Source organism: Chlamydotis macqueenii, chromosome 7 (genome assembly GCF_036417535.1).
Source record: "Chlamydotis macqueenii isolate bChlMac1 chromosome 7, bChlMac1.mat, whole genome shotgun sequence".
Lineage (NCBI taxonomy): Eukaryota > Metazoa > Chordata > Aves > Otidiformes > Otididae > Chlamydotis > Chlamydotis macqueenii.
The window spans coordinates 38,995,757-39,019,902 of record NC_141562.1 but is presented as its reverse complement, the minus strand read 5'-3'; the positions used below and the strand labels follow the sequence as shown (position 1 = coordinate 39,019,902).

The following is a 24,146-nucleotide window of genomic DNA, read 5'->3' as shown; positions in this document are numbered from 1 at the left end:
TCTTCTGAAGCTGTGGAACCTGACCCCGAGCAAGGTATCTGGAGCACTGGGTTAGCCGCAGTCCGGACAGCTGAGCAGCGACACGGAACCACGAGATGAGGAGTCGGGGATTTGCGTCATTTGCTGTTCTAACTCTGGGGCTTAAAGTGCAGTTTAATAGTCCTGCTATTTTTGTTATTGAAGGTGTCGTTTTTAATGCCGTTATGATGAGTCTTGCTTTCACGGCTGTTGTGATGAGAAATCTCATTAAAAGTTGGGAAATGCTTTGTGTTAACTTTTGCTGGTCACAGAGCTCTCGTTTAAATTTGGATTTCTTTTTCAATTAAACGCTGGCAACGGGAGGTGGCTGATGTCGTGCGCAAAGGGGATTAATTCCTGTTGGAGAGCGCAGGTGGGCGAAGGCAGCACCAGAGGTGGGGTGGTCGGGTCTGGGCAGGGTTGTCTCGGGGTGGGTGTATGGAGCTGGAGAACTGTTTCTCCCCAAAAGGCAAGAAATGAGGATGCTAAGAACCCATCTAAAAGTAATTCCTCTGAGAAATCTTTGAAACTGAGCAGCTTCAGCTTTCCCAAACCTGGCAACAAAGCTTTTGAGAAGCAAGCAGAGTTGTGACTGCCTACAGTCGACGCCAGTTGAATGGCAAAACCATACTGAAGTGGGGAGATTTGTACAGGGTTGTTCTTTTTTTTTTAACCACTAAAACCAGCTGTTGGTGGGGTGGAGGTGTGCCCTGCGGTGCCTTGTGCCGTGGCTTTCCCCTCGCTCAGGTCAAGGAGAGGTTGGTTGGTTTTTAACTGGTGGTATCAAGCATCAATAGTACAGTACCAGGTTTTTAGAAAGCCTAAACATGGCACCTCAGCTGACTTTTAAGGGGTTTTGACTTCACTTTGGTTTTGAAGCCACTTTCACTTTACTTGTGTCTCTGTTTATTGGAAATTGCAAGAACCCAGGTTGTTAAAGGAGAGAAAGTGAACAGGAGAATCTTACCCCGGCTCGCCCCTCGGCAGGAGATGCGCCCGGACGCTCAGTACTGACTCTGCACATTCACAGAAATATGTGCTGACTTTCTCTGCACACTTTCAGTTCCCACTCCAGTGAGCAATTTACTTCAGCGTTTCCTCGTTCCTGAAGCGGCTGTGGCAACGAATATTGAAACGAAACCTGAAAAACCTCCTGCAGAAACAAAAGCTCAGCTTCTGCCTGTGCTGGGGCATTGCATTTTCCGCAGAGCTTTCCTGGCGAGCTGGATGCTGCCGTAGCTGTCCAGTTACCGCGTAGGGATCTCTGTGGGAGCTGTGGCGTTGGGCTTGGCTTTGCGGTTGCTGCGGCGGCACTAGGTGGGTGCGAGGGACGTGGGTGAAGATGCAACAGCGAGTCCTGGTTAGGAGTTTGGGGTTGGTTGATTTTGCTCTCCTTCCCTCAAGTTATTATTTGTATGTGTGCCTGTGTATACTTGGTATCCACACAGATAATTTTGGAGGAAGGATTTTTCTGGGGTAAGCCTTAGTGGAAGCGAAGTGATTTAAAAGCATGCCAGTCCAGCACAGATTGTAATCTAATATTTGTGGCCGTGTCATCCTGATGATTTGTGTCTTGTAAATATCCGCTTGCATGAAATGAGATGAAATCGTATTTTCTCTTCGTCCTTAAAAACCAATTGTCCTGTTAAAATCACAGTGAATGAAAATTACCCGTTGCAGAGCAGTATCATAATTTGCGATCATGTAGGGCAGCCGGACTGTTTATTTCTGGTCGCTTCGTGGATGTGAAGACAGTCATCTCCTTCCTCCCTGCGTAAGGGGCGAGGGCTGCAGGATGGGGTTAAGGGCAGTGGTGGGTACCACACTGGGTACCACGGTGGGTCTGGGGGACACGCTCCCCAGCATCACGCGTCTCCAGCCACCTGTGGGTGAGCTGGGACCCAGCTCCAAAATCTCATATGAACAGATTGCCCAGAAAGGTGGTGGATGCCCCATCCCTGGAAACATTCCAGGCCAGGTTGGACGGGGCTGGGAGCAACCTGATCTGGTTGGAGATGTCCCTGCTCTTTGTAGGGGGGGTTGGACTGGATGACCTTTGAAGGTCCATTCCAACCCTAATCGTTCTATGATTCTATATTCTACGTGTTTTCCATAGCACATGGCAGAGCCAAGCTCCATCTTCAGAGACAAATCTTGAGTTTTCTGCTACTCAAAGCGCTGTTCTGGCACTTGTTTGTGGAACGGCAGTTTGTACAACACCGGCAGCGGAGAACCTGCCATTGCAGTTGGGAAGAAAGGCAAAGCCAGGAAGTTGGAAATGGGATTGTTGAAGTTCTCCTAGTCTCCTGAATCCCGACCTGGCATCTGCAGAACTAGCAGACCTTTTAAAAAGAGGAGGTGTAGGAGGAATAAATGGTACCAAACCCATCTGTGCGTCGTCGCGTGACGCTTAGAGCATCCCGGGGTGGAAGGCTCTGCCTGGGAGCCTCCCGCACAGGAAGGGCCGTTGGTCCATACCCGTCCACAGGCCACCGTGGCTCAGTCCGCACTGGCATCTTGCCCTCCAGCCAGGCCTCCAGTGCTCTACAGGGCTGGAGAAGGATGGCACCGAGCCTGCTGTTACTAAGCAGCCATGTGAAAGCGGTGGTTTTGGTTTTCCAGAAGCTCTTTAGATGGTTGAAGACCCGAGTTTAAGACAAGGCAGTAACGAAGATGCAGGAGGAGCACGCTGTGTGATCTTGACTGGGCTCTGTGGAAGTAATTGTTGTGTTACTGGGGTTTGGCTCTGCTTGGGAATACAGCTCACCTGATTGTCTGAAATGGATGGTGACCCGCAGCTTGCCTGTTATTTGACACGGTAATTTATTCTTTATTTTATCCTTAAGGAAACAAGGATCATTGCACATAAAAATATCAAATACCTATACTCAGAAATGTTTTTTTAAAAAATGATATCAGTTTCTCTTAGGGCCTCATCATACTGTTTTTCTGTTACATTTTCTGTGTGCCTTTCCTGACGAAACCTGCGCTGGTCCAGATTCACTGTAACCAGGCGCTTCCTAGGCAGTTAAAATATTAAAATGTGCCCAGGAGTTCCCTTCGAACAGCTAGAATAGTCAAAGCGCTGAGTTGCTTCCTGGTGAGAATTTGTTGCTGACCTGTACGGTGGAGCCAGCTGCGGGTGGGTGGCCTTGGATGTTTCCAGGGATGGGGCATCCACCAGCTCTCTGGGCAGCCTGGGCCAGTGCCCCACCACCCTCAGGGTAAAAAATTTCTTCCTGATGTCCAATCTGAATCTGCTTCCTTCTGTTTTAGTGAGTGCGGCCATCCAGGCAGTGCCTTATTCAGTTTCAGTTCTGTTCATTTCTGGTGCAAAAAAAAACCCAGCAAACCCGTGTTGCTTCCAGTTTTGGCCTTGAAGTTCTGGAGTTGGTGGCAATTCACTGTCCAGGTTCCCAGGTCTGTAGGTGCGAGCCGGTCGCGCTGTGCGCTGCTGGCTCCGTTACCAGGTCGGTTATTGACCCTGAGCGCTTCTGCAGAGCAGGCTGACGTTCGCTGCAGAAGATGTCCAGAGGAAGGACACCTCGTGCCATAAAACTGTGACCTGGGAGAGTGGCATGAGTGAGAACCCCGGGTTGTGCCCTTTGAAGGAGGGAAAGGGAGATGTTTGGCCTCCCTGCTCTTGGGGGAGGATGTTCATCACGGTGGTCTCACGCTTTGTTTCCACTTTGATCCCTGGTGCAGTACCCGTTGTTGTAATTTCTCTTTGCAGTTGTAATTAGCCCGTGTCCTGATTGCTGTGCTTAATCAGACCTGAGACTCCCTGAGAGCAATGGAGGCTGGTGAGAAAAGAAAGGTGCCAAATTTGTTTTCTTAGGATCCCTGATTTCTCTTTAACAAACTATAATATCCTGCATAATTTTAAGCACAAGTTTTGCATATTTTAAAAACGCCTTTTTGCAGAAGAACGCTGTAGCTGTTTCCCAGAGCTCCCAGCTGATCTGGATCTGGTGCAGTGTTCTAGTTCCTTCAAAATTTCACGGTAAAAAATGTCTCCAGCCCAGAACAGCCACTGTTTGTGTAGCTGGCAGGAACAGAAGCGTAGCACTGAGAAGGTGTGCGTTACTAGGCATTGGTTTGGCTCAAGAAGGATCCCTTTTTAAAAAAAAATAAATAATTTTTTGGCACCTCGAAGATGCCTTGTTTCGTTTGTTATCTGTTGCTGATTCATTTCTTCAGGCAGCTCTGACTTCAGTCTGAGGAGAGCGGCTGCTGTGCATCCGCGAGGGAGCCAGCACGTTCCCGTAGGCGTTGCAAATTTATCGATCCGTCCCAAAGAAACAAAATATTTCCAAATACGGGAAACAGACAGAAATATCTTGAGAGCGCGCCAAAGCTGAGGTCAAGGTAATTCAGTGAGAATTCCTGCAGGGATTTCCATGGATTGACCCTGGGGAAGGACTCGCCGAGCAGATGGGTGAGCTGCCGGGTGGCCTTGGCGGAGCTCGCCCGCCTGCCGTCTCGCACGCGTTAGGGGCGGCGTCCGTCCTGAGGGACACGTGGGAAATGGGAGGCAGCCGCTGAATCCGGCCCGATGTCCCTGCCATGCTCTGGTGACACTGATGCTGGATCTCCGGGTATTCCTGGAGTGCTCGCTCCGGTTGGTGTTGGTCTGACTTCTGGTCGGTGGTTTGAGAGCTGCCCGACAGCAGCACCTTTGTGCTTCAGCCTGCGCAGCGTTACTGCCTCCAGCCCTACCCTGGCCCCAAAAATCACTGCCCCTCGCACAGAAACTTGTGTCCAGCCATATTGTGAGCCAGCGTTTTCCTCTCTTTCCCCAGCCCCCCGCATCCCTTTCGTGAAGGAGAGAGCTAGAGGAAAGGGAAGACCAAAGACTTTGTTTCTTTGCTGGGTGTACTTGAAAATACCACGGGAGCCATGTAGTAGATTTATGTCTGAGCAAGATTGTGCTGTGAGGAGCTGCTCCACAAGTGAGGTGAAATGGGAAACAACAGTCCTGTCTCAAAATCCCACGAGGAATGAAGTTTTTAATGCAATCTGAATTAGTGTGTAGGGGGATGTAAGAGTTGGGGAGTCGGCCTTACTTGTGACCACAGCGAAGCCACAGAGCTCAGTTCTCTTTGCCGAGGTGAGACAAGGGTGGGTTGCTTTTTTTATCCTCCTGAAGTTCTTCGTCTCTGTGGAAATACCAAGTCACTAACTGGTGTGAGATCATTTTCTGATCTTAGGAAGCCTGAAGACTTACCCAGAGACCCTGCAAAGTCACCGTCCCGTCGGTGGACCTGAATCTGCCGTACAGATGCCTAGCTGTCCATCGGGTCACCTCTGGGACCTCCCGAAGACCCCCAGACCGCTTCCCTTGAAAATCCAAATGTGACAAATATTCTTGACCTTCCTTGTGGGATGCAGGGAGGAATCGCAGCGTGTGTCAGAGCTGGTGTCTGGTGGCAGGAAAGCGGCGGAGGACTTGTGCAGGCTCCGGAGTTGAAACGCTGCCAGTCAGATGGCTGAGTTGTAGGAACCAAACAAAGAGAAACGCTGTTTGTTTTGCGAGCCGCTGCAGTAAATACACACATTTGTACTCATCCTAAGTAAGGCTAGTCTTGTTAAAACAAACTGATATTTATTTGCTCTGCTTCAACTGTGCTTTGAGAGCTGAATCCATCTTCTCGAGCGCCTTTTCCAGGCAGCACAGCCCTTTCCCGTGTAGATTATCACAAAAATTCCCCGTGGGAGCGTTAAGCAGAAGGAGCCGGCCGTGCTGCCGCTCTCCCCTCCTCTGCGGGTGCCTCTCCCGCTGCTCGGGGCCCCGCTGCCGCGCGCGCCATCCCTCAGATCGTCTCATGACATGCGAGACTGCCAGTAATGTCGAGGAAAACATTCTCCAATATTCTGTTTTTTATGCAGGATTCACTTGCCAGCCTGGCGTTCACAGTGTAACGGAGGATGGTTGTAATGAAATGTAAATATTTGCCAAACACAGGCCCCTGGGATTGAAATCTGGGCGGAGTCCTTGCAGCTGACACCAGCCAGCCCTAACTCCTCGGTGCTGAGGGACGATGGGACAAGGCTTTCCCAAAGCAGGGTAGCTCAGTGGCAGCTGGAGGAGATGACTTGCACTTGATTGCTGTGCCAGCCGTGTCTGCTGGCCAGTACGTGTGTGAGGAGACAGGTAATTACCTCCTTAAGTGATTCTCTGACCTAATGAGGGCTGGTTTCCCCTGGATGTATGCCTCCTGGTATTTAAATAAGTACAAACTTCAGCTGAAGCTTTTTTGGCATTCAGAGTGCTTCCCCTTCTCCTGGATGCTCGGGCACTTCAGAAAAGCTGAGGTGTTGCCATCACCTTCTTTCGGTCCACGCGCTTGCAGCACCTCTCTGCTCCTCGCTGCCCTGCTGCTCGTCAGTACGGAGGTGTTCATCCTGTCTTTGAAAGATCAACCTTTCTTTTCATGTTTGTACAAAAGCTACTCGTGGTTCCAGATGTATTTGTGGAGGAGCACGGGTGTGTTTGGGCCAATATCCCCTAAAAAAGAAGGTATGAAGAAAAAACTTTGCTTCTGTGGGAGCTAGGCTGAGGAGCTGGGAGCTGTGCTGGGGGGATGGAAGCTCCTCACTAAACCGCTTGTGGCTGACCTCCCAAAAGTTTTGTGATGAACAAGGGACGAAGGGCTTTGGGCTGATGCTGATGGCAGCCGTGTCCTCAGCGTGGCTGTCATATTTCTGCGCCTGCTTTTTAAAAGGTACCTTTTACCCCTGCTACTGTTTTTCATTTAACCAAAGAGTGAAAGCCCTACGCTAATTTTCTGGCCCCCTTATAGGGCAATTTATTAATCTGATGGAATGGCAGTGAGGTGACTAAGCTTCTACACTACCCATTTTTAACTAAGAAAAATATCTAATTTGGTGTCAGAATTCATAAGCCAGCTCATGCTTTTCCCAGCCTGCTGTGATGGCCCCGCGTCCCTCGTGTCTGCGCCAGGCGGTACCAGAACCTGCCGAGAGCTCTTCCTTCCCGGAAACGTTCATCTTGGTGTCACCCGTCACCCTTCCGTCTCACTGCTGTTCTGTTTTCCGTCCCGGGTCATTATATTTTATTTTTGCTACTTTCCAGTACAGTAGCAAAATAGATCTTCACTAGCAATTTCCTTTTTTATAATTTAAAAATGGAAATACTCAAACAAAAATAAAACCACGGGAAACTTGGACAAAGAGCTGCAAAGCAATCGGGGTAATTCTGCCAAAAGCGATGATGCTGCCAACATTCAAAGTGTTGTTCCTGTTGAGATGGGAAACAAGGAAAGTCTGGATTCACAAAATCCATCTCCTTTTTGCTGCCTGCTGACACAAGCGGTGCTGTGCTCACCAGCTTCCCAGCTGTCCCTCCTCACCAGCTCTCCCTTTCTGGGCTGGTGATGAACCCGTGGATGCTTGGCTTTGCTTTGGCGTCCAGGTCAGTCCCGTTCACGGGAACAAGCAAAACTACTTGCAGGTCGTATCTGGGCCTTTCAAAGGAATGGAGTAAGGAGGGAGAATTCAGCAAAGGTGGCTTTGGGCAGCCTCGGGTTTAGCCAGCTGTGGCTGTGAGGAGAAACGTGGTGTGGCCTTGAGGAGAGGATGGAAGCAGAGCTGAGGGGCTGCGTGTAGCTGGAGGAGCCTGCATGGTTTGTAAAAATTGATTTTTAAAAAAAACACCAAACAATTATTTTTTGTTGTTACTGTTTGGTTTCTGCTTTGTTCAAGCAAAGAGACTTCTCTCGTCCTGTGCAAATAAACAGTATTGCCCCAAATCACCTGATCCTGACAGATGCTGCTTCTAAAGGACAGTCCCTGCGCCCTGATCTTCGCTTCTGGGGTCACAAAATTATAACAGCGGTGACAAATTGGTGTGGTTTTGTGTCTGACTCTGTTCCTGGCTATTAGCCACAGCGATCAAAATTATTAATTTCGTTGCTCTCCTCTTCTCAGTAGTAAGTGTGTGTTGGTGTTTCAGGAATTTTTACAAAGGAATCCTCCCCGGTGCTGGCGACAGCTTGGCTGGGCCAAGGTGAGCAAGGGGGGTGCTGCTGGGGACTGGGGGGTGCCAAGTGTCCGCGTGGCCTTGTCCTGGTGCAGCGGTGGTGATGGGGTGAGCGGGGCTGGGAACAGGCAGATTCCTCCCAGGTAACAGCTCAGTAGTGAAGAGCTGGAGCAGAGGTGGGTTTGCCCTGTTCCCGTATTGCCGATCATCCTGCGGTGGGCTCTTCTGCCGGTCCCTTTCCTCACCAGCAGGACTGCATTTCTCCGCTGGGCTTGGTTTGTAGTGGGTGGCAGGTTCCTTCTGCAGCTTCTTGCCTGCCCTGCTCAATCCTAGTTACACAGTTCTTCAGGTCATTATCTTCTTTTTCAAGATTTTTTAACTTTACCCCTGTTTCTTTCTCTCAATTCACGTCCAGATCCCACAGGAGACGTTAGAGAGACCACAGAAATGAGTTACACGTGGAATGTTGTCGATGATTTTTATAAGCAAGCCGTGGTTTCCCTGCGTTGGGTTTTCATTCGCAGTAGTTAGCTCCAAGTTACCCAGCTGCGCGGGAGCAGCCGGGCGTTGCCTGCATTCCTCAACCCAGACCGGGGCTGTGCGTAGTGCCCGGTGCCCGGTCCCTCTCAGGCTCAGTGCCTCAGCCGACGAGGAGCGTTTTTGTGCAACTGGCCAGCCCACGCAGCGAGAAGGCGATGTGGACGCTGTGTTGGGCACAGGCACCCTTCCCCCTTGCCTGGCACGGTGTCCGTGTCGCGGCAGCTGCATCCGCGTGGGAGGGCAGTGTCTTCCAGGTACGGGAGGAGGCTGGGATGTGCCTGCTCTCCCCGGGGACCTGCTCGTTAGCTGCTGCTGCGGAATGGATTACTGCAGGGCTTCGCTCATCAGCTCTTCAATTTTCTGTTCCTTCCAGCAGTTTCCAAGAATTTGGGTGAGATTGCTTCACAGTTCAGTGCTTTGCTTTAAACCAGTTTTGTACCTTGGCAGTGTGGCAATAGTTTGATTCTTTTTGAATGAGACATATATATGTGTATGTATGTGTGTCTCTATCTAAATACAAGTCTCGATTCCTGTTTCCTGGTGACCCTCTGGCTGCACAGTGTCAGGGCGGTGCCAGAACAGATGAGCAACCCTGCGCCCTTTGACTGGAGCAGGGAGGAAGGCTAGGGTGGGAGAGGATGGGACAGAGGTCTGTAAGGTCCTGGGAGATGTGGGAAGTGCAGGCGAGCATCAGCCTCTTGCAGAGACCCAGAGTTCTCAGGTGTGAAGCCAACGACAGAGTACTTGGAGGTCCTTCCTGAAGAGTTCTGTCAGTGCAAAAGCCTCTGTGGTTTTATCCTGGTGGGTTCAGAAGAGTTAGCAGAGACATTTGTGGGCAAAGAACGCCCATTAAGGCTTGTTCAGCTCTTGGGTGTTTGAAGGGTTGGAAGAGCATCCTGTTGAAATACCATGCTGTCGCTGCGTTTTTTTTTTCCTTACACTTTTTCCCTGTCTCTCACTCCATCCTCATTCCGTTCCTCCTCTCTCCCCGCAGCATTTGCAATGTTCTGTGGCCGGAGTAGGTGCTGCTCGGGAAGGGCCTTTGCTCCGATGCAGTGTGTTCAGCTTACACTTAATGTCCGTGTGGATATGGTACTGCTACACGTTTTTGGTTTTTTTTTTGTGTGTGTTTGGGAATTAAGGCCACCTTTCAAACCAGGGTCTCCCTGCAGTCAACAGGAGCTCTCCGTTTGCAGCACCCCGGGTGCACTGGTGGCTGTTTTTCAGATATGTGCAAGGGTTGTTCCTTTGTTTTGTTATATTTTCTCTTAATTTAATGTTATATCCAATTAGTTTATTAATAGCTGCTCCATTGTTCACTGAGCACAGATTTTAGGCTGAAAAATCCACAGAACCCAGGAAAATGTGGAGTAAAACTCTGACCCGTGGACAACAAGGAGGGGGGTGATGTACTCCGTGCCGGCTGTATCCTCTGCGCTCTGGAATGGGTTTTACTGAGCTGCGTTCATCCTCTCCACGGGCCTGTATGCATTCCGGATTACTGTCAGTGAGAAGTAAGGAACTGATGGCAAGTTTGTGAGTGGTGTGCTCTGCTGCCGAGACGGTTGCTCTCTGTGGGCGCTTCCCACGCAAGGACACAGCAGCTCAATCTGGAAAGCACTTTTGGGTGTCTAGATTCAGTATTAGAGTTTTATTTCATGTTTCCTGGTTGTCTCCTGCTTTAGGTTTTCCTGGGCTCGGTTAGTTGGGTTTTGCGTGATTTTTCCATGCAGAAGCGGGATTCCTGTAAATGGCATCGAAAGGGCGAAGCGCGGAGCCCGCCTTGCGTCCGCGTTGCTCTGCGGGTCACGCTGGCTGGGGGGGGCAGAGCCATTCCACGCAGAGCCGGGCCACTGGATATTTAATGCTCTTTGTTAATACATTCTCATTACATTTCAACTTGGGTGTAAAAAAGAATCTTTGTGGCTCACTTTTGACTTAGAAATAAGCATATCTTGGAGTACCTGCTGGGCTGCTTATTGAGCGTGGGATTTGCAGCGTTGCGTCAGTGACTTGAAAGTCAACAGAATTACACTGTTAATGGGTTTTCTGCTCCTTGGTGACTGGCACACTTTTAAAAATTCCATTCTTGGGCTTCATACCACTGAAATTTTTTGCTGCCTTTAGAAACCAAAGGTGATCCTTGAACAAAAAAACGAGAAGAAAATCTCTGCCAAAGCAGAGGAATTGGAACACTAGTGTGCCAGCCACAAAACAAAGTGCTAGAATGGATGAAAATATTCCAGGAAAGGAAGCAAATTTCCCATTTTCCCATGCCTGAGACTAGCTGCGCTGGCAGGAGGCTGCTCATGCAATGAAAATCTGGGCTGTCAGAAGATGAAGCTGGGAAACGGCAGGAGTGGAGACCTCGGAGCATTCACGGGAGTTGAAGATGCTGAGCTCCCAAGCCGTGCAGACGAAACGGGACAACCCCTCCGTCGGAACGGGCCCATGGGGCAGAGGCGTCCCAGGTGCTTGCGCTGCGCGCGGCCGGTGTCCGCTAACCGTCGGGTGCACATCTGGGCTGGCGGCACAGGCTGTGGTGAAGGCATTTGCCATTTGTGGTCCTGCTGCTGAACTGTTTAAGGCTTGAATCAGCATTTAAATATTTCTGTCCACTTTGGAAGGCTCTTGGTGTCCTCCCGTTGACTCCAGTGGGCTCTGATGAGAGCTTTCCGGTTACAACACCCACGTGCAGTCTCAGTCTCCCAGCAGCGAAGGCACAGCGGTTTTTTTTGGTTTATCTTTAAGTCAGTGAACTTCCTACTGGGTGCTGTTTGGACAGTAGTCTACAGCGCAAAAAATAACCTACCTGATTTAAAGATATCCTTTTAAATAACAACCTTCCGCGTAGGGGAGGGCAGGAGTACCCATCTTTGGTGCCCAGCATCGTGGTGGGCAGAGCATCACCTGCCCTGTGCCGTGGAGCCTGACGTTGGGGGAGCTGGTTGCGCCAGGGCAGCCGGAGACCTTCGCATGCCAAAGGAGGGTTTGGGTTGTGTAGCTGAATTTTAGAGGTTCTCAGAAATATTATCCTGATTGATCCTCGCATAGGCTGAGCACCTCGCTGTGTTGGCTCGGCGTGTGATGTGCCCAGCGCCGCTGCGGTCACCTGGTCATGTTGTGCGCGTCTGGTTGATGCTGTTTGTGAGGTGGTCTTACAGAGCCATTGATAAAAACAAGCTCTGGGATATATTTAGCTAGAATAAGTACGAATGACAAACTGTGCTGTTCAATAATGCATTCAGAGCCTTTATCCCATGGCGTGAAGAGCCGCTTTGCAAGAGGCAAATGTGTTGCAGGAGGAGAAGCTGTGGTTTCGGGAGCGTGATTCAGCGCCTGTAAAGCTCAGCAGAGATTTGTGCTGACTTCACCACGGGTAAGGTTAGGCCCACGCTGCAGATATTTTCAATGTGAATACGTTAAAATAAATTACCTGGCCCCTCTTGTTTTGGGAGCAGTGCTGTTAAAGGCTTCTTGAATCCCACTGAGGAGAATCAGGCTTAAACCCTTGCCAAACTGCAAACCTGAACAAGGTTAGCTTTAAAATAAGGTTGGAAGTGCCATGGTTTAATTGGAAAATGTGAGAAGTGAAACGTGGCGACAGAAGCAGGACGTGTCCGCTGCGTCGCTCTGTTTTGCCGCGGGCAGTGTGACTCCTGGTAAGGTGGCGGTTGACGTCCGCGCGCTGTGTAACGGAGCGATGAGAGCTGGTGGGGCTGCTGCGGCACGGAGTAAACATTCCTAAAGAACAGTTGTGCCCTGAAAACATGTCCTGTCCCTTTCAACCGGGTCACAAGTGTCGGTAATGCATCTGCTGCCCCTCCTGAGGTCTGCTCTGGCCGCGAGCGAGGAGGAGAGGGAGCTAGCAACAGTGACCTGTCTGTAAGGTACGGCCTGAAGAAAGAAACGGCCAGTAAATACTGTTTGCTAGGAACAACAGTGGTGGAAAAGTTAGTTGTCTGTTCCAGGAAAAATATTCTGTCTAATTTAATTTGACTCCTGTTCCCATGTTCAGTCAGTGCAGCTGTAGCTGTTCCCAGTTTGGCCAGAGCGACTCCGGGACTTGGCCTCGCTGGGCTGCCCTTGCCTGGGAGCAGAGGAGAGAGGAGCCGTTCCCAAGGGCTCTTCGCTCCAGGCTCCATCATCAGGGATGCAAATCAGCGTCTGCTCATCAGGGATGCAAATCAGGGCAGCGCATCGCTTGCGAGAGGATCTTCAGGTTTCCCAACCTCCCGCTCCTCTGCTTTGTCCTTGCCACGTCCTCGCTGCGGTCAAATGGAGACGCAGGTTGCTGGAGTTTGTGAGCGACAGCAAAATGCATCTGCGCTGAAATAATCTGGCCCAGATGTGCTCAGCACGCACCGCTTGCCCGTCGGGGCTCCCTGCTCTGGTGAGAATCGGAAACTTCCTAGGAAAGATCACTTTTACCCTCCCCTCCTCAGTGCTGCTTTGTTGTAAAACTTGCCTCAATTTCATCATAAAATGCACAAAGGTTGGTGGGTGTCAGGTTCTTGACAGTTCGTGCTGGGGTCTTGTTCCAGCCCAGGTTGTGTTGGGTTCAGACTGGAAGGTTGTGTGGATTATGATGTCACACTCAATCCGCAGAGTTTATTTCCGTTGCAAAGCCTGATTTTTGTGGGCACGAAGAGCTAGAAAACATAAATATTTATCCTTAAAGGTTATGATGGCCTCACATCATTCCAGCGTATTTGGTGCGTGTCAGGTGTAACTGCCTTAATGGGAGCTTACATCTACCCAGTGTCCCTATAAACCTCCAAATTCGGGTGTGAACCTTCACGTGGCTGCACATGTAGCCCACGCGGAGTTCCTGCGCCATGTGACCAGCATCCCGCTGCGGCAGGGACCGGTGGAGATGTGATGTTCTCCCTGGCAAGGTAACACAGTGATGTGAGCCGCGGTGCCCGGCCATGCTGGTGGGCCCATTTTGGATCAGCTCAGTGTTCCTCAAAGAGCTTGTCTGGAAAGTCTGGAGCTGCCTGTGACAAGCCTGTTTCCTGGAGACCTTCTGCAGCAGGAGGTGGAAAAGGACAAGGCAGAGATTCCCAGCCATGCTCATCTCCAGTATTTTTTTATTTGTTATTTTCAAAGATGGTCAGGGATGACTCTGGAAGTGACCTTTTTGTTTTCGCCAAGGAAAGCCAAACTCTTGTTGTGTAAGATATTATTCATGGAATTAACTGTACAGTAATGTAGAGCTAAGTTACAGATGGACATCCTGCCTTGAGAAAGGGTCTCTAAGGGTATGGAAACCAGAACTTCAGGCCATTCACGTGGTGTGTCCTGTTGGGCATCTCCATAAAAATGGGGGGAGCTGTCGTGAGCCTGCGATGTGTTGCTCGGCATAATGGAAGGTGCCTTGAACTTGGTGTTGGAATTGATGGTTCCTTTGCATTTCTTTATATCTGGAGCGCGCATCCAAGGTAATAGTGTTGCCAGGGGCTTTGACAGAAGCAGAAAAAAGAAACCGTCGTTGCCTGAGGTCTGACCGTTGTCTCGAGCTGAAAGGTAGTTCACTGTCTTGTTAGAGACGGCCGAGTTATGAGCGCCTGCAGTAGCGTTGTTGTGTGTAGGTGGCACAACCACCATCACACTGCCCTGTTCCTCTGCCGTAAATGCTTGATTTATCTTCCTTTCTTCCAGACAACTCTGGATTACATTTATCAGAGCATCTTGCAGGGTAATTTCTGTATCATGCTACTGATCGTGTCTTGCGGGAATTTCTCTTATCCTGACTTAGTGGCCAAAAAATACTCAGATTTGTCTTCTCTTGGGGAGTTTCTGCCTTCCACTGCAGTCTCCTGGTCGTTGGGATGGGAGGAAAAATCTCTGAATTTTGCGATGTGTGTTTTGTTTTACTCATTCAGGTCATTCGGATTGCATTCAATGGAATGTATGTCTGCCTGACAACAGCTTCATTAGCGTAATTAGCACCGTCAGTATTGTTGTTGCTAAAACACTCTCCTTTGAAGGCGTGGTGCCTGCTGAAGGACCCGTGGCCAGGGTGGGAAGGCTCCTGTGCCCCTGCAGAGCCGGCTCTGCTGACCCTTGGAGCAACCAGGAGACACCCCCTTGCCCAGACGGTACCCTGGGCTCTGGTTTTAAGGAAGAAAAAGTGACCATTTAATGATTAAATGCTGTTATAGTTGCATTAAAAAGCCGTTGTGCAGCTTGGCCTGCGCGCGGGTGGTCAGGGGATGTTCCCGGCGCCTGCCTCGGCCCGGGGACGCGGCCCCGCTACCCCTTTGGCTTCAAAATGGTGGCTTCTGGGCCGGCTGTGGGGATGGCGGGTGGGACACCGGGGTGGGGGGGTGTGGTGGGGGCTCTCAGTTCCTGAAAAAAGGATTTGCGAAACTGGTGTTCAAGGTTTGACCTCAAACTTGGCAATTCTCGAGGGTTAAGTAGCCTGGTTTAATTAGCACAGTTCTGGAGCAGACTTGATTACTGCTTTATCATGAATACCGTATATGAGCAATTCAGTATTTTTTTCCCATTTTGTAAATTGTCTGAGCAGACTGTGATTGCCTTGAACGAAGCTGCCGGTTTAAATTATTGGCAAAGTAATTTCTGGTGGATGCAGCTCCTGATTAGTGACGGGAAAAACCGGAGGTGTGCTATTTAATCTTAAATAAAAAACTGATCTTGCTGTAATCTGTTCTGAAAGCATTCATATATCCTTGCAGATTCTCGTTTTGAGGGTCGCGTTTCTAGTGATTTAAAATTTCCACCAATGCTTGTTGGATGAGAATCGATGGGCGACGTGGCCGGACTAGGCCAGTGATTCAACAAACCGTCAAGCCTGTTGTTTTAACAATCAAATGGGTGCAGGGAGAGATGTTTAGCAGGGGTTAAAAGAGCATTCTGTGAAATACAGCTGGGAAAAAGTGAGGTTTTAAAAGGCGTTTTTGTTTACTGGGGAAAATAAAAGGTTTCCTTATGGTCTGAATGCAGGTTCTGCCTCCAGAGCGGACGCTCGCCTGGGTCCCCTGATGCCGACGCAGGTCGCCCGGGTGGCTGCCGTCTCTGCGCCGGCGGTGACGATCATGGCGGCCAATCTGATGGAGCAGCCGTTAACAGGTGTGTGGATGTTCCTCTGCACTGGGGGTACTCCTGAAGCATACGCTGTGTATTTATGTACTTCCAACCAAACCATCCTTTCCATACCCCATGGAGATGGGAGACTCCTAAAAAATCAACTCAAATTTTACGATATTTGCTTTAGCTAATTACAAGCGTGTTCAGTGTTTGGGATCCTGTTTACTCGCTCTGGCGTTTGGCAGTGGCTTTGTGTTTGAGGACGCAAAAGGCGAGTTTCCAAGACGTCCCTGGGCTTTCCGTTTCCCATGCTGGTGGTATTCACGAGCGGTGCAGCGATAACGTGGTTATCTTTTGGAGAGCTGCTCTGTGAGGCCTTGTTAGCCAGAGCCTCCACGGACGCTTTGTGCTGTGCAATAAAACCGGTTTATTCACTGTCCTGTAAATGTGCGTGTGTTGTCGTGAGAGGAGGGGCAGTGCTGCCTCAAAGGCTGGAGGAATTCTTGCGGCTTTGTTTAGATTCACATATGCATGTTGCAAACCATGATCAAAAAGCGATCAGGTTTTGACAGGAAATTGGGAACATCTTTCCTAATAACGTAAAATTCCTCCTAGGATGATGTCTGAGCTCTGTCAATGGAGGTGGGATGCTGTGATGGGGCTGTACAGGTTGTTCTTCTCCCAGACCTGGATGCTCGCAGCCTTGGAGAGGGGATGCCAGTCAGCCCGGATGCACCTTCCCAGCTGTGTTTCATGGAAAAACCTGGGATTTACCAGGACTTACTTAGTTCAGGTGTGATTCATCTGATCCTCCACACCTAGGGATTAGCGCGGTGGTAGAGGTGTTGCAGAGTCAGAGATGAATGTACTGGTTCAGTGCTGGTTCCTGTACGGAGTTTTGGTCTGGAAGCTGTCAGTTGTCCAGCTGGGCTGTTTCCTTGCTGGGTACCTCTGGCTCACCGGCTCTGCCCACGGCCAAAAGAGAAGTTTCATCAACCACTTTGTGGGCAGCTGTGCCGGGTAAGTCGGTCAGTGGAGCGGGAGGCTCCCTTCGGAGCGGGTCTGCCTGCTGTGCCTGTCTGCAAGGCGCTGCGGCTGCAGCTATGCTGCTGGGTGTTCCAGCTCTGTCTGCAGATTGCTGAAATCTTTAGGACATAGACACCTTAAACTGAAGGAGAGTTCGTACACGTCTCTTGTGACATACCTCAGTTTGAAGTTTCTGATCTGGTTTGCTTTTGGTAAACGCCTACTTCTTTTGTCGTCTGTACAGTTACTGTGCTTGAAGGCCTGCGTGCTCCTCCTTAGAGCCACTGGAACTGTGGTGACTTACTTTGTCAGAAGCAGGTGAGACGGAGGAAATATTAAAGCTGTTCAGAGAACGCGGGGACAGAAAGACGAAGATTTGTACAAGGGTTGTGCTGATCTGCAGCTTGTTGAAATCTGCCATCGTGGCTTCTAACACATATCGTGTCAAATGTATTTCGTAATCTTCTTGGCAGGCTGGAAAACACGAACACTCCTGATTTTTATCCCTTGTGCTGAATGAGGATTTGACTATATGGAGCCTTTTGATGACTAGATGGCTTCTGGTGACGAGGCCAGCGTGATGTTTGGTCAGTTGGTTGCCTAAATCCAGTGGGTTTACTGGTGGGAGGCCACCACTTTGGAAGAGTAATCGTCACATTTTTGTATGCACACAAGTAATGTAAATCAGATTAACATTATATTTTTGTTTCCAGCTTTCTATTGAAATACAAAATACCACCTTCTTCCTCCTTTTGTCGTCTTTGATTTGCTGCCAGCTACGTTTAAGAGAAAAATGGTAATTTCACTCAAGGGTGGTATGGATTTTTCTGTAATGTTTTTGGGGAGGTCACACTCCTCTCTATAGGTTACTACCAACTGTCGTTATCTCCAGTGGAAAACCAATCAAAGCAGGAATGATAATTAAGAGCAAATGATAGTAGTGAAAGTGTTTTCACGCATCAGCCTCGAAGTGCTGCGTTTTTTTGGTGGTTTCTAAGAGAGGACGAGGACAGACAAGTGCAGTACCTCCATGTTAAGCTGTGAGCCTTACACCTGGTACGTAGGGCGCTTTGATGGTCGTGTGTAGGCCTGTGCCACCGTGTTCCGCTGCCGGTAACTGTGGTGGCAGTACTGAGCCAGCATACAGACTCTACATGACGTTTCAGGCATGCTTTCGTTTCGCAGTATAGATAAGCCTTTCCTTGGCTTTGTTTCGAGAGAGAAAATCGGGTGCTCAGTGAGTCTTGGCGGAGTTGGAGTTTCCTCGTGACAGCGCAAAGTCTGTCTTTCTCTGAAGACAAAATTAATAACATTTTCTATATTTCTGGAGCAGGAGTAAATTTTGCAATGAACCTGGCTTCTAGTAAGGATTTGTTCTTGTGTTGGAAGCTGGAAAAAGTCCAGTCTCAACTACAAATCCAACTTCTTTTGCTTTGCAGTGGGTACAGGAGAGGTGGGGCTGTAACTGCCACCTTCACAGAGCTCGGTGGCATTTCACAGGCGTGCAGAGCTCAGACTGTGAAGTGCCTTGAATATCCGAGCTGAGATCCTGAACTTGGTATTTAGAAAGAATCACACAGAGGGAGCAGAGGAAGGAAGGTCGGCAAGAATCCGTGCAGGTCTTAACAAACTCTTTTCAGGCTAGTGGTGACCAGCATCTCTTGGGCAGTGCTGGCAGCGTGCCTGAGAAGTCCAGCAGTGCAATGAGTTTGTGCTAGAACTCTGCAGCAGGCGAGCAGCCCGCGGTCCGGCACACCAAACAAAGGATTTGTGCTCGTTATTCTGCTGTTTCCATCACAAATCTCCAAAAAAAAATAAAGGGCTGAGACTGCAGCCGAAGGAGAAAAAGCGCCGCTCAAGGAGACGTGCTCTGAGAGAGGAGACAGGTGCTCATGAGAGGGTGAGCTGGAGCAGGAGCCACTTCCCTGGGGCGGTGGTCATGGGCCGAGGGGGCTCCCCGCCTGCGGGAGCACGGCGTGGGCCCAGCTGACGTTGCCAGTGCTGAAACCCCGTGCGTGGCTCGAGCAAGAGCCGGCAGAAGAGGAGTTGAGTTGGCCAGGTACAATTTTTAGGCTGATCTCAAAACCCTGAAGCAGTAGGTTGTGGGGAGAGATGGAACTGGCCTGCGGAGATGCTGGTGGGACAGTAAAAACCTGAGTGCTTAGATCTGTGCACTTCAATAAATCCAATTCTTGGAAGCATTTAGGATCAAAATTTTAAACTTCTTTTGAGATTAACGGAGATTTGGCCTCCAAATACCTTTGCAAAACAAGTTTTTGTTATCTCTTGGCCATAGTTTCTTGTGACATGAACCAGTCTTCCCTCTCCCTCTCTAATTCTGATTTAATAAGATGTTTCTGATCGTACACCTCCATCCTCTGTGCTACACCCAAGGTAGTTTTGCTGCTTCCCCTTTACTTTTCACACTGAATTATTCATGTCTCTGCCTGCCGCAGAGCCTCCACGAAGGCTCTTCAATCAGACATCTTTATCCTCCCGTCTCCGGCGCGTCCTTCGGCAGCGTTACGGCAGCCGCGGGAACGCATCGTCGGTAATTACGCTGCTAAGTTTAGGGACGAGAAAAAAAGGTGCGTGATTATGTTAGCAATATGTTGTGGTAGCTTAATTGTCAGGCTGCGATTTATTTTATGCACTTGAGTTAAAGAGCGGGGGAAAAAGGTTAATTAATGAGAAAAGAGTGAACCTGAGCGCGGACGTGGCGGGTGAACCACGCGTCTTGCTGGCTGTCCTTCTCCTGCGTGTGTGGAGGAGCAAGCTGGAGTGATCTCAGGAGTCCGACAGCGGTCTGCTGGATGTCCTCCTCGGGAAGCGGAGCGGCTGGGGGGTCAGCGGCTCGGGCTCTTCGTCACCTGGCTGCGCGGGAGCTGGCGTCCCCTGGGCACAGCGACCCGGGGCCAGCGCCCGACTCCAGAGCTCCAGGGGAAACAGAAGTTGAATTACTTTTCTCTTGACATTATACTGGGAGAAAATGGTTGCAATGTTCAACTATAGCTATAAAAATAAATGACTCCTGGCGTGCACAGTGATATTCAGGGCTTTCTTTTTTCCTTTATTTTAATTTTTTTTTATTTCCATCTTGTTTTATATGTGCTGACTGTCCAAAATTTGGTGGAAGTGTATTTCACATATGGATGGCTCATGAGCTGCGTGCTGCAGAAATTTGCTGACATGCGCTGCGCTGGGGATGCTCTGTTTCGACAAAAGCTGCAGCACCAAGTCCCACCCTGGGCCTTCAGCTTTCCTGTTCGGGTGCCGTGAGGGAGCTTGTTGGAAGGGAAAAAAGAGAGGTTGCCTGGGGTGTTGGGAGCGCAAAAAGGTGCATCAGGTGCAAACGGGCGTGAGGAGGGCTGCCCGTGCGCGGGAGCCCGTGCCTGGTCTGCCCTGGGACGTCTGCGCTCCGTACTTCACGCCGAGCTGCAGGTATTGAAGAGCAGCGTAGGAGCAGCCATGACAAAAGCCATTACGCCGTGCGTTGTACCTCCCTTTGCGTCGCGCCACGGCTCCCGGGGCGCAATTCAGGCTCCCTCTCCTATTTCACTTCTGCAGCACCCGGCGGTGGGGAGCTCCTGCAGAATTTCACTTGGGCAACCGTTTGTTTAACTTGGCCAGCTGACATTTATAGATTTGCGTTAATGCTTGTGAAGCTAAGTAAACCAGTTCTCTTGTTCCTCATGGACATGTGCGTATGCATATACGTGAGTGAAAGGTCTTGGCTACTTCCTAACCCAACAGGATAATGAAGACTATAAAAAAAAAAAAAATCAAAATTCTAATAATAATAAAAAGAAGAGAAAGAAACAAAGCTGGAAGAGGAGTTGATGCAATTCCCCTGTCACGTGTCCGTTAAGCATCCCTTCCCAAGCATGCTGCTCCATGTCCGGCTGCTCCACGTTCAAGTGGCAGAATCCGAACGGCAGTTTGTTTGTGGCAGTTTCATCCGCAGCTGATTGCCCTTCCGGAGCTGTCGCTTCAGGGATTATTTCATGGCAAGAGCAGAAGAGTCAGGAGCTGGGAATGCCGAGCTGCACCGCCCCTCTCAGCCATGCTGTCCTTGGAGGGCGATGGGAAGAGATGGGGCAAGATGATGAAATGCCTCCACAAAACAGTTAAGGAACTGCACGCTGTGTGTCTTCTGCTGTGTTTTAGAACTGGAAAATATATGGGCAGGGTTTAATTTAAGCAGGGTGCCCTAATTGTGCCTCAGACCTCCCAGAGCAGTTACGGTGGCAGGTGCCACCCTTCGCCTCCTGCCTTTCCGGGTGCTGGTGCCTGGCACCGCTGCTCGCCCGGCCGCTCCCAGCCGGGTCCCCGCGTTGTCCCTGCGATGTCCCTGGCCCTCCCCAGCGCTCTGCCGGGATCTCCTTCCCCTTCCCAGGAGCCCAGCCTTGTGCCTTGTGAAGAAAGAGAAGTTGAGATGTGTTATCTGCTCCCTCCTAGCTCCTGTAATACAGAACTTAATGGATGCGGTTTGTACGTCTTTGTAAAAATGGAGTAAGTCATCTTCTGAGAAAAATGGTGTATATTTAAATTTTTATTATTGTGATCTACTGCATGGTGAAGCAGAGTCAAATGGCAGAGCCTTTTCCTCAGTGCGGTTCCTATTCTGTAGTCTGCGTAATTTTAAAATTCATTGAATAGTATTTTGACACATGGACCTGATGTTTAATATGCAGTGCTTGCAAACAGTTTCTCGAAGGTGCTGTACCAAAGCCGTGGTTGGTTTGGCAGATGGATGGAGCTCTGCAGCGCTGGAGATGGATGAGAGGCGAGGTGCGTCATGGCTCGTCCTCATTACGGCGCTCAATTCTGGAATAATTAACCAGTCGGCTGTTAATTCTGGAATAATTAACCAGCGGGGGCTGGCTGCAGGGAGGCTGTTCCCCCGCGAAGCCTGGGCGGGGGCTGCGGTGCAGAGCCCTGGGTGGCTGCGCGCCAGCAGCCGTGCTCCCCGAGGGGGCCGTCGCTGCTCCGGTCGCCGGGGCGAAGGCAATGTCGAGCTGGGGAGGAGCAGCGGGAGCGGCTGCGTACGCTTTCTCTGGCGCCGCTTAACTCTCGGAGAACACGTGTTCCTTGTGCTCCCTGCCGCGGGCGGCGTGGGCCGGGTGACTGGGGACTGCCCTGGCTCAGACCCCCAAATGTGTGCTCTTAGAGTAAGGGAAGGATGAGACGATGAGAAAAAGAAATTGAAAAAGTAATATCTTTTAAAATATTTACTGCGAAAATGACTTTTTACTCAATGTTAGCCCTGTGTCTCGTACCCACTGCTGTTTTAACCGTTCCGTACTGTCTCATGGGTTCTGTGTTAGCAGGACGTACACGTTTTGTAGTGTGGGAACACTTTGGGATGGAGCCAGCTGCGTGTAAGGGAGAGGAACCTGTTCTCACAGCTGCTTCCAGTGGAGATGCAATTCCACGCTCGTTGGGGGTTCCCACGGAGGTTAACCCAGAGCACAGCAGGATCTCCGTGCCCCCAGGGAGCATGGAAAGAAGTTCAGAGCTCAGGGATAGCAGGACAAAAAGCTGAGTGCAATGAAAGCCTAAAGCGCGTGGACGTGTCCGGTTAACACACAGCGTGATGTTTGGGAAGGTGATACAGTCCTCACACGGATACGCGTGTGGTAAAGGACGGAGCGCGGAGGAAGAGGTGAGGAGACTTGGAGCCGCAGAGAGTGGTTTTGGTTTTTCTTCGCCAGTTTAGGGTTGCTGGGAACGTGTTGCACGTTAAATGAAGTCCTTTCCTCCCACAGGTAACGGCAAAGAGTCCAGTAGATCCTCCTGCCCGCCGACCTTGATTTTACACGCGGAGAGGAAGAGTGCTCCTGTGGACAGCCACGGCGATAAGGTCTGCGAGGGAATTCCTTCTTATAAAAACCTCTTTAAAGTGTTGAACGGCACAAATCAGTCAGGCTGAAGCACCGTCCTCTGGCTGGAGCTGTGATGGGGGATTGTTTCCTGCAGTCCGTTTTAAAGAGCTCTCTGTTTAATTTATTGCGGTGCTTACAGGAGCTCTGTCACTGCGGTGTCAGTGTCACAGGAGGGATGCTCACGGCTGGATTTCTCCCCGTGCTGGAGGAGAAGCCGGTGCGTGGGGCATGCGTGCAGATGCGGAGGTGGGACGTAGCCCAGGAAAAGGCTCATGGACCGCGAAGCCGAAGGGCAGAACCAGGGTGTCTGTGACTGTCTCGCCGCGGTGGAGCTGGGCTCCCCCTTGGAGCAGGAGCCCCTCGTGGGGCGTCGCGCTGCTTACCGCAGCATCACCCCCAGCGGCAAGGAAGAAGTTTTTCATGGCCCCCCCACCTTTTTGGCATTTCTAATTTAGAATTCTGTGCGCTCCTTTAGCATGGATGGTTGCTTAAATAAAACTGTCAGGTAAAGGTAAACGGATAGCGGATAGCACGTGCAGCTTACAGGTGGGTACTGCTGTGTGTGTGTAACTCATTGGCTTTCCGTGAAAAAGCCTAGATTATAAAGGAACAGGACCTAAACCTACTCCCAGCTTCTGTGAAATAAATGGGAATACTTGCTTTCTGCACAGCTCGTGCAGACAAGCTGAGAACGGCTAAAGCTGAAAGAGGGAAGCCTTTGTCGGAGTGGGGGCGTGTGGAGGAGCACCTTGGGCTCAGCAGGCAGAGGATGCTCGCAGCCGCCCTGCAGCCCGGGAGCGGATGTGGTCTGTTCCCCCGCGCTCCCACTCCCTGCACGCCTGCCTTTGGCAGCAGGAGCTCTGTCCCGCAGGAGGAGGACCCGTGGACTGCGCTTCCATGCAGTTTGTTTTCGTTTGGCTCATTCCTGTCACGCACTGCCGTTAGGCTCTGTGTGAGCAGAGCTTCCCTGCTCGCCCGGCACCGCGGGTGTTCCCCACGCTGGCGGCTGCGCTGGCGCTCGGGCACGTTCCTCAGGGCTTTAAATTGGGAAAGACTTTCAAGTTGAAGATCTCTGGGCATATGCTTTATTATTTTTTAATTAAGTACGCGCTTCTCATGTTTTGATACGGCGCTGAGCAGGATCCCTGCCTTCCTCCCACGCCTGCCCTGCGCAGTTCGTTTCCGTGAGCTCCCACAAGGAATTGCTGTTCTGCAGCGGTGAAGCACTGCTGAAGCCAGGGAGGGTTGCCAGTGTCGTTGCATCTTTGGGAAGTACCAGAAAAACCGCTCGGAAGCCATCCGGCAGCGCTGGCAGCCGGGGCACTGAGCAGTGCGGAGCAGGGTGGGCTCCCCGGGCTCGCTCGGCTGCTCCCACCGCGCCCATGCAAGCGGTTCCATTCGGCTGCACGCCGCCTCCGGTGCTGGAGCTGGTGTGAGGTGACATTTTGATTATTTCCCATTTATCTGGGCTGTTCTCGAGATAGCTGGTAGTTCATGAAGCCGCTCGTGGAATAATGGCGATAAGGGTAATCCACTTCACGTTAAAGAGAATGGTTTGTGTAACAGTGACAGACTTCTGAACCAGCTTTATTTCTTGGCTGATCTCTCTCTCTCTTTCC

General features: G+C 50.6%; 1 protein-coding gene across 1 annotated transcript in view; it reads left to right on the top strand.

Moving 5' to 3' along the window:
* The window catches only part of TCERG1L (transcription elongation regulator 1 like), a 67,259-nt gene that overhangs the window by 23,981 nt on the left and 19,132 nt on the right, over positions 1-24,146 (top strand). Inside the window, exons 6-7 of the mRNA XM_086752832.1 lie at positions 15,533-15,658; positions 22,411-22,505. Coding sequence (XP_086608958.1) covers positions 15,533-15,658; positions 22,411-22,505 — 221 coding nt within the window. The remainder of the gene's footprint in view (positions 1-15,532; positions 15,659-22,410; positions 22,506-24,146) is intronic.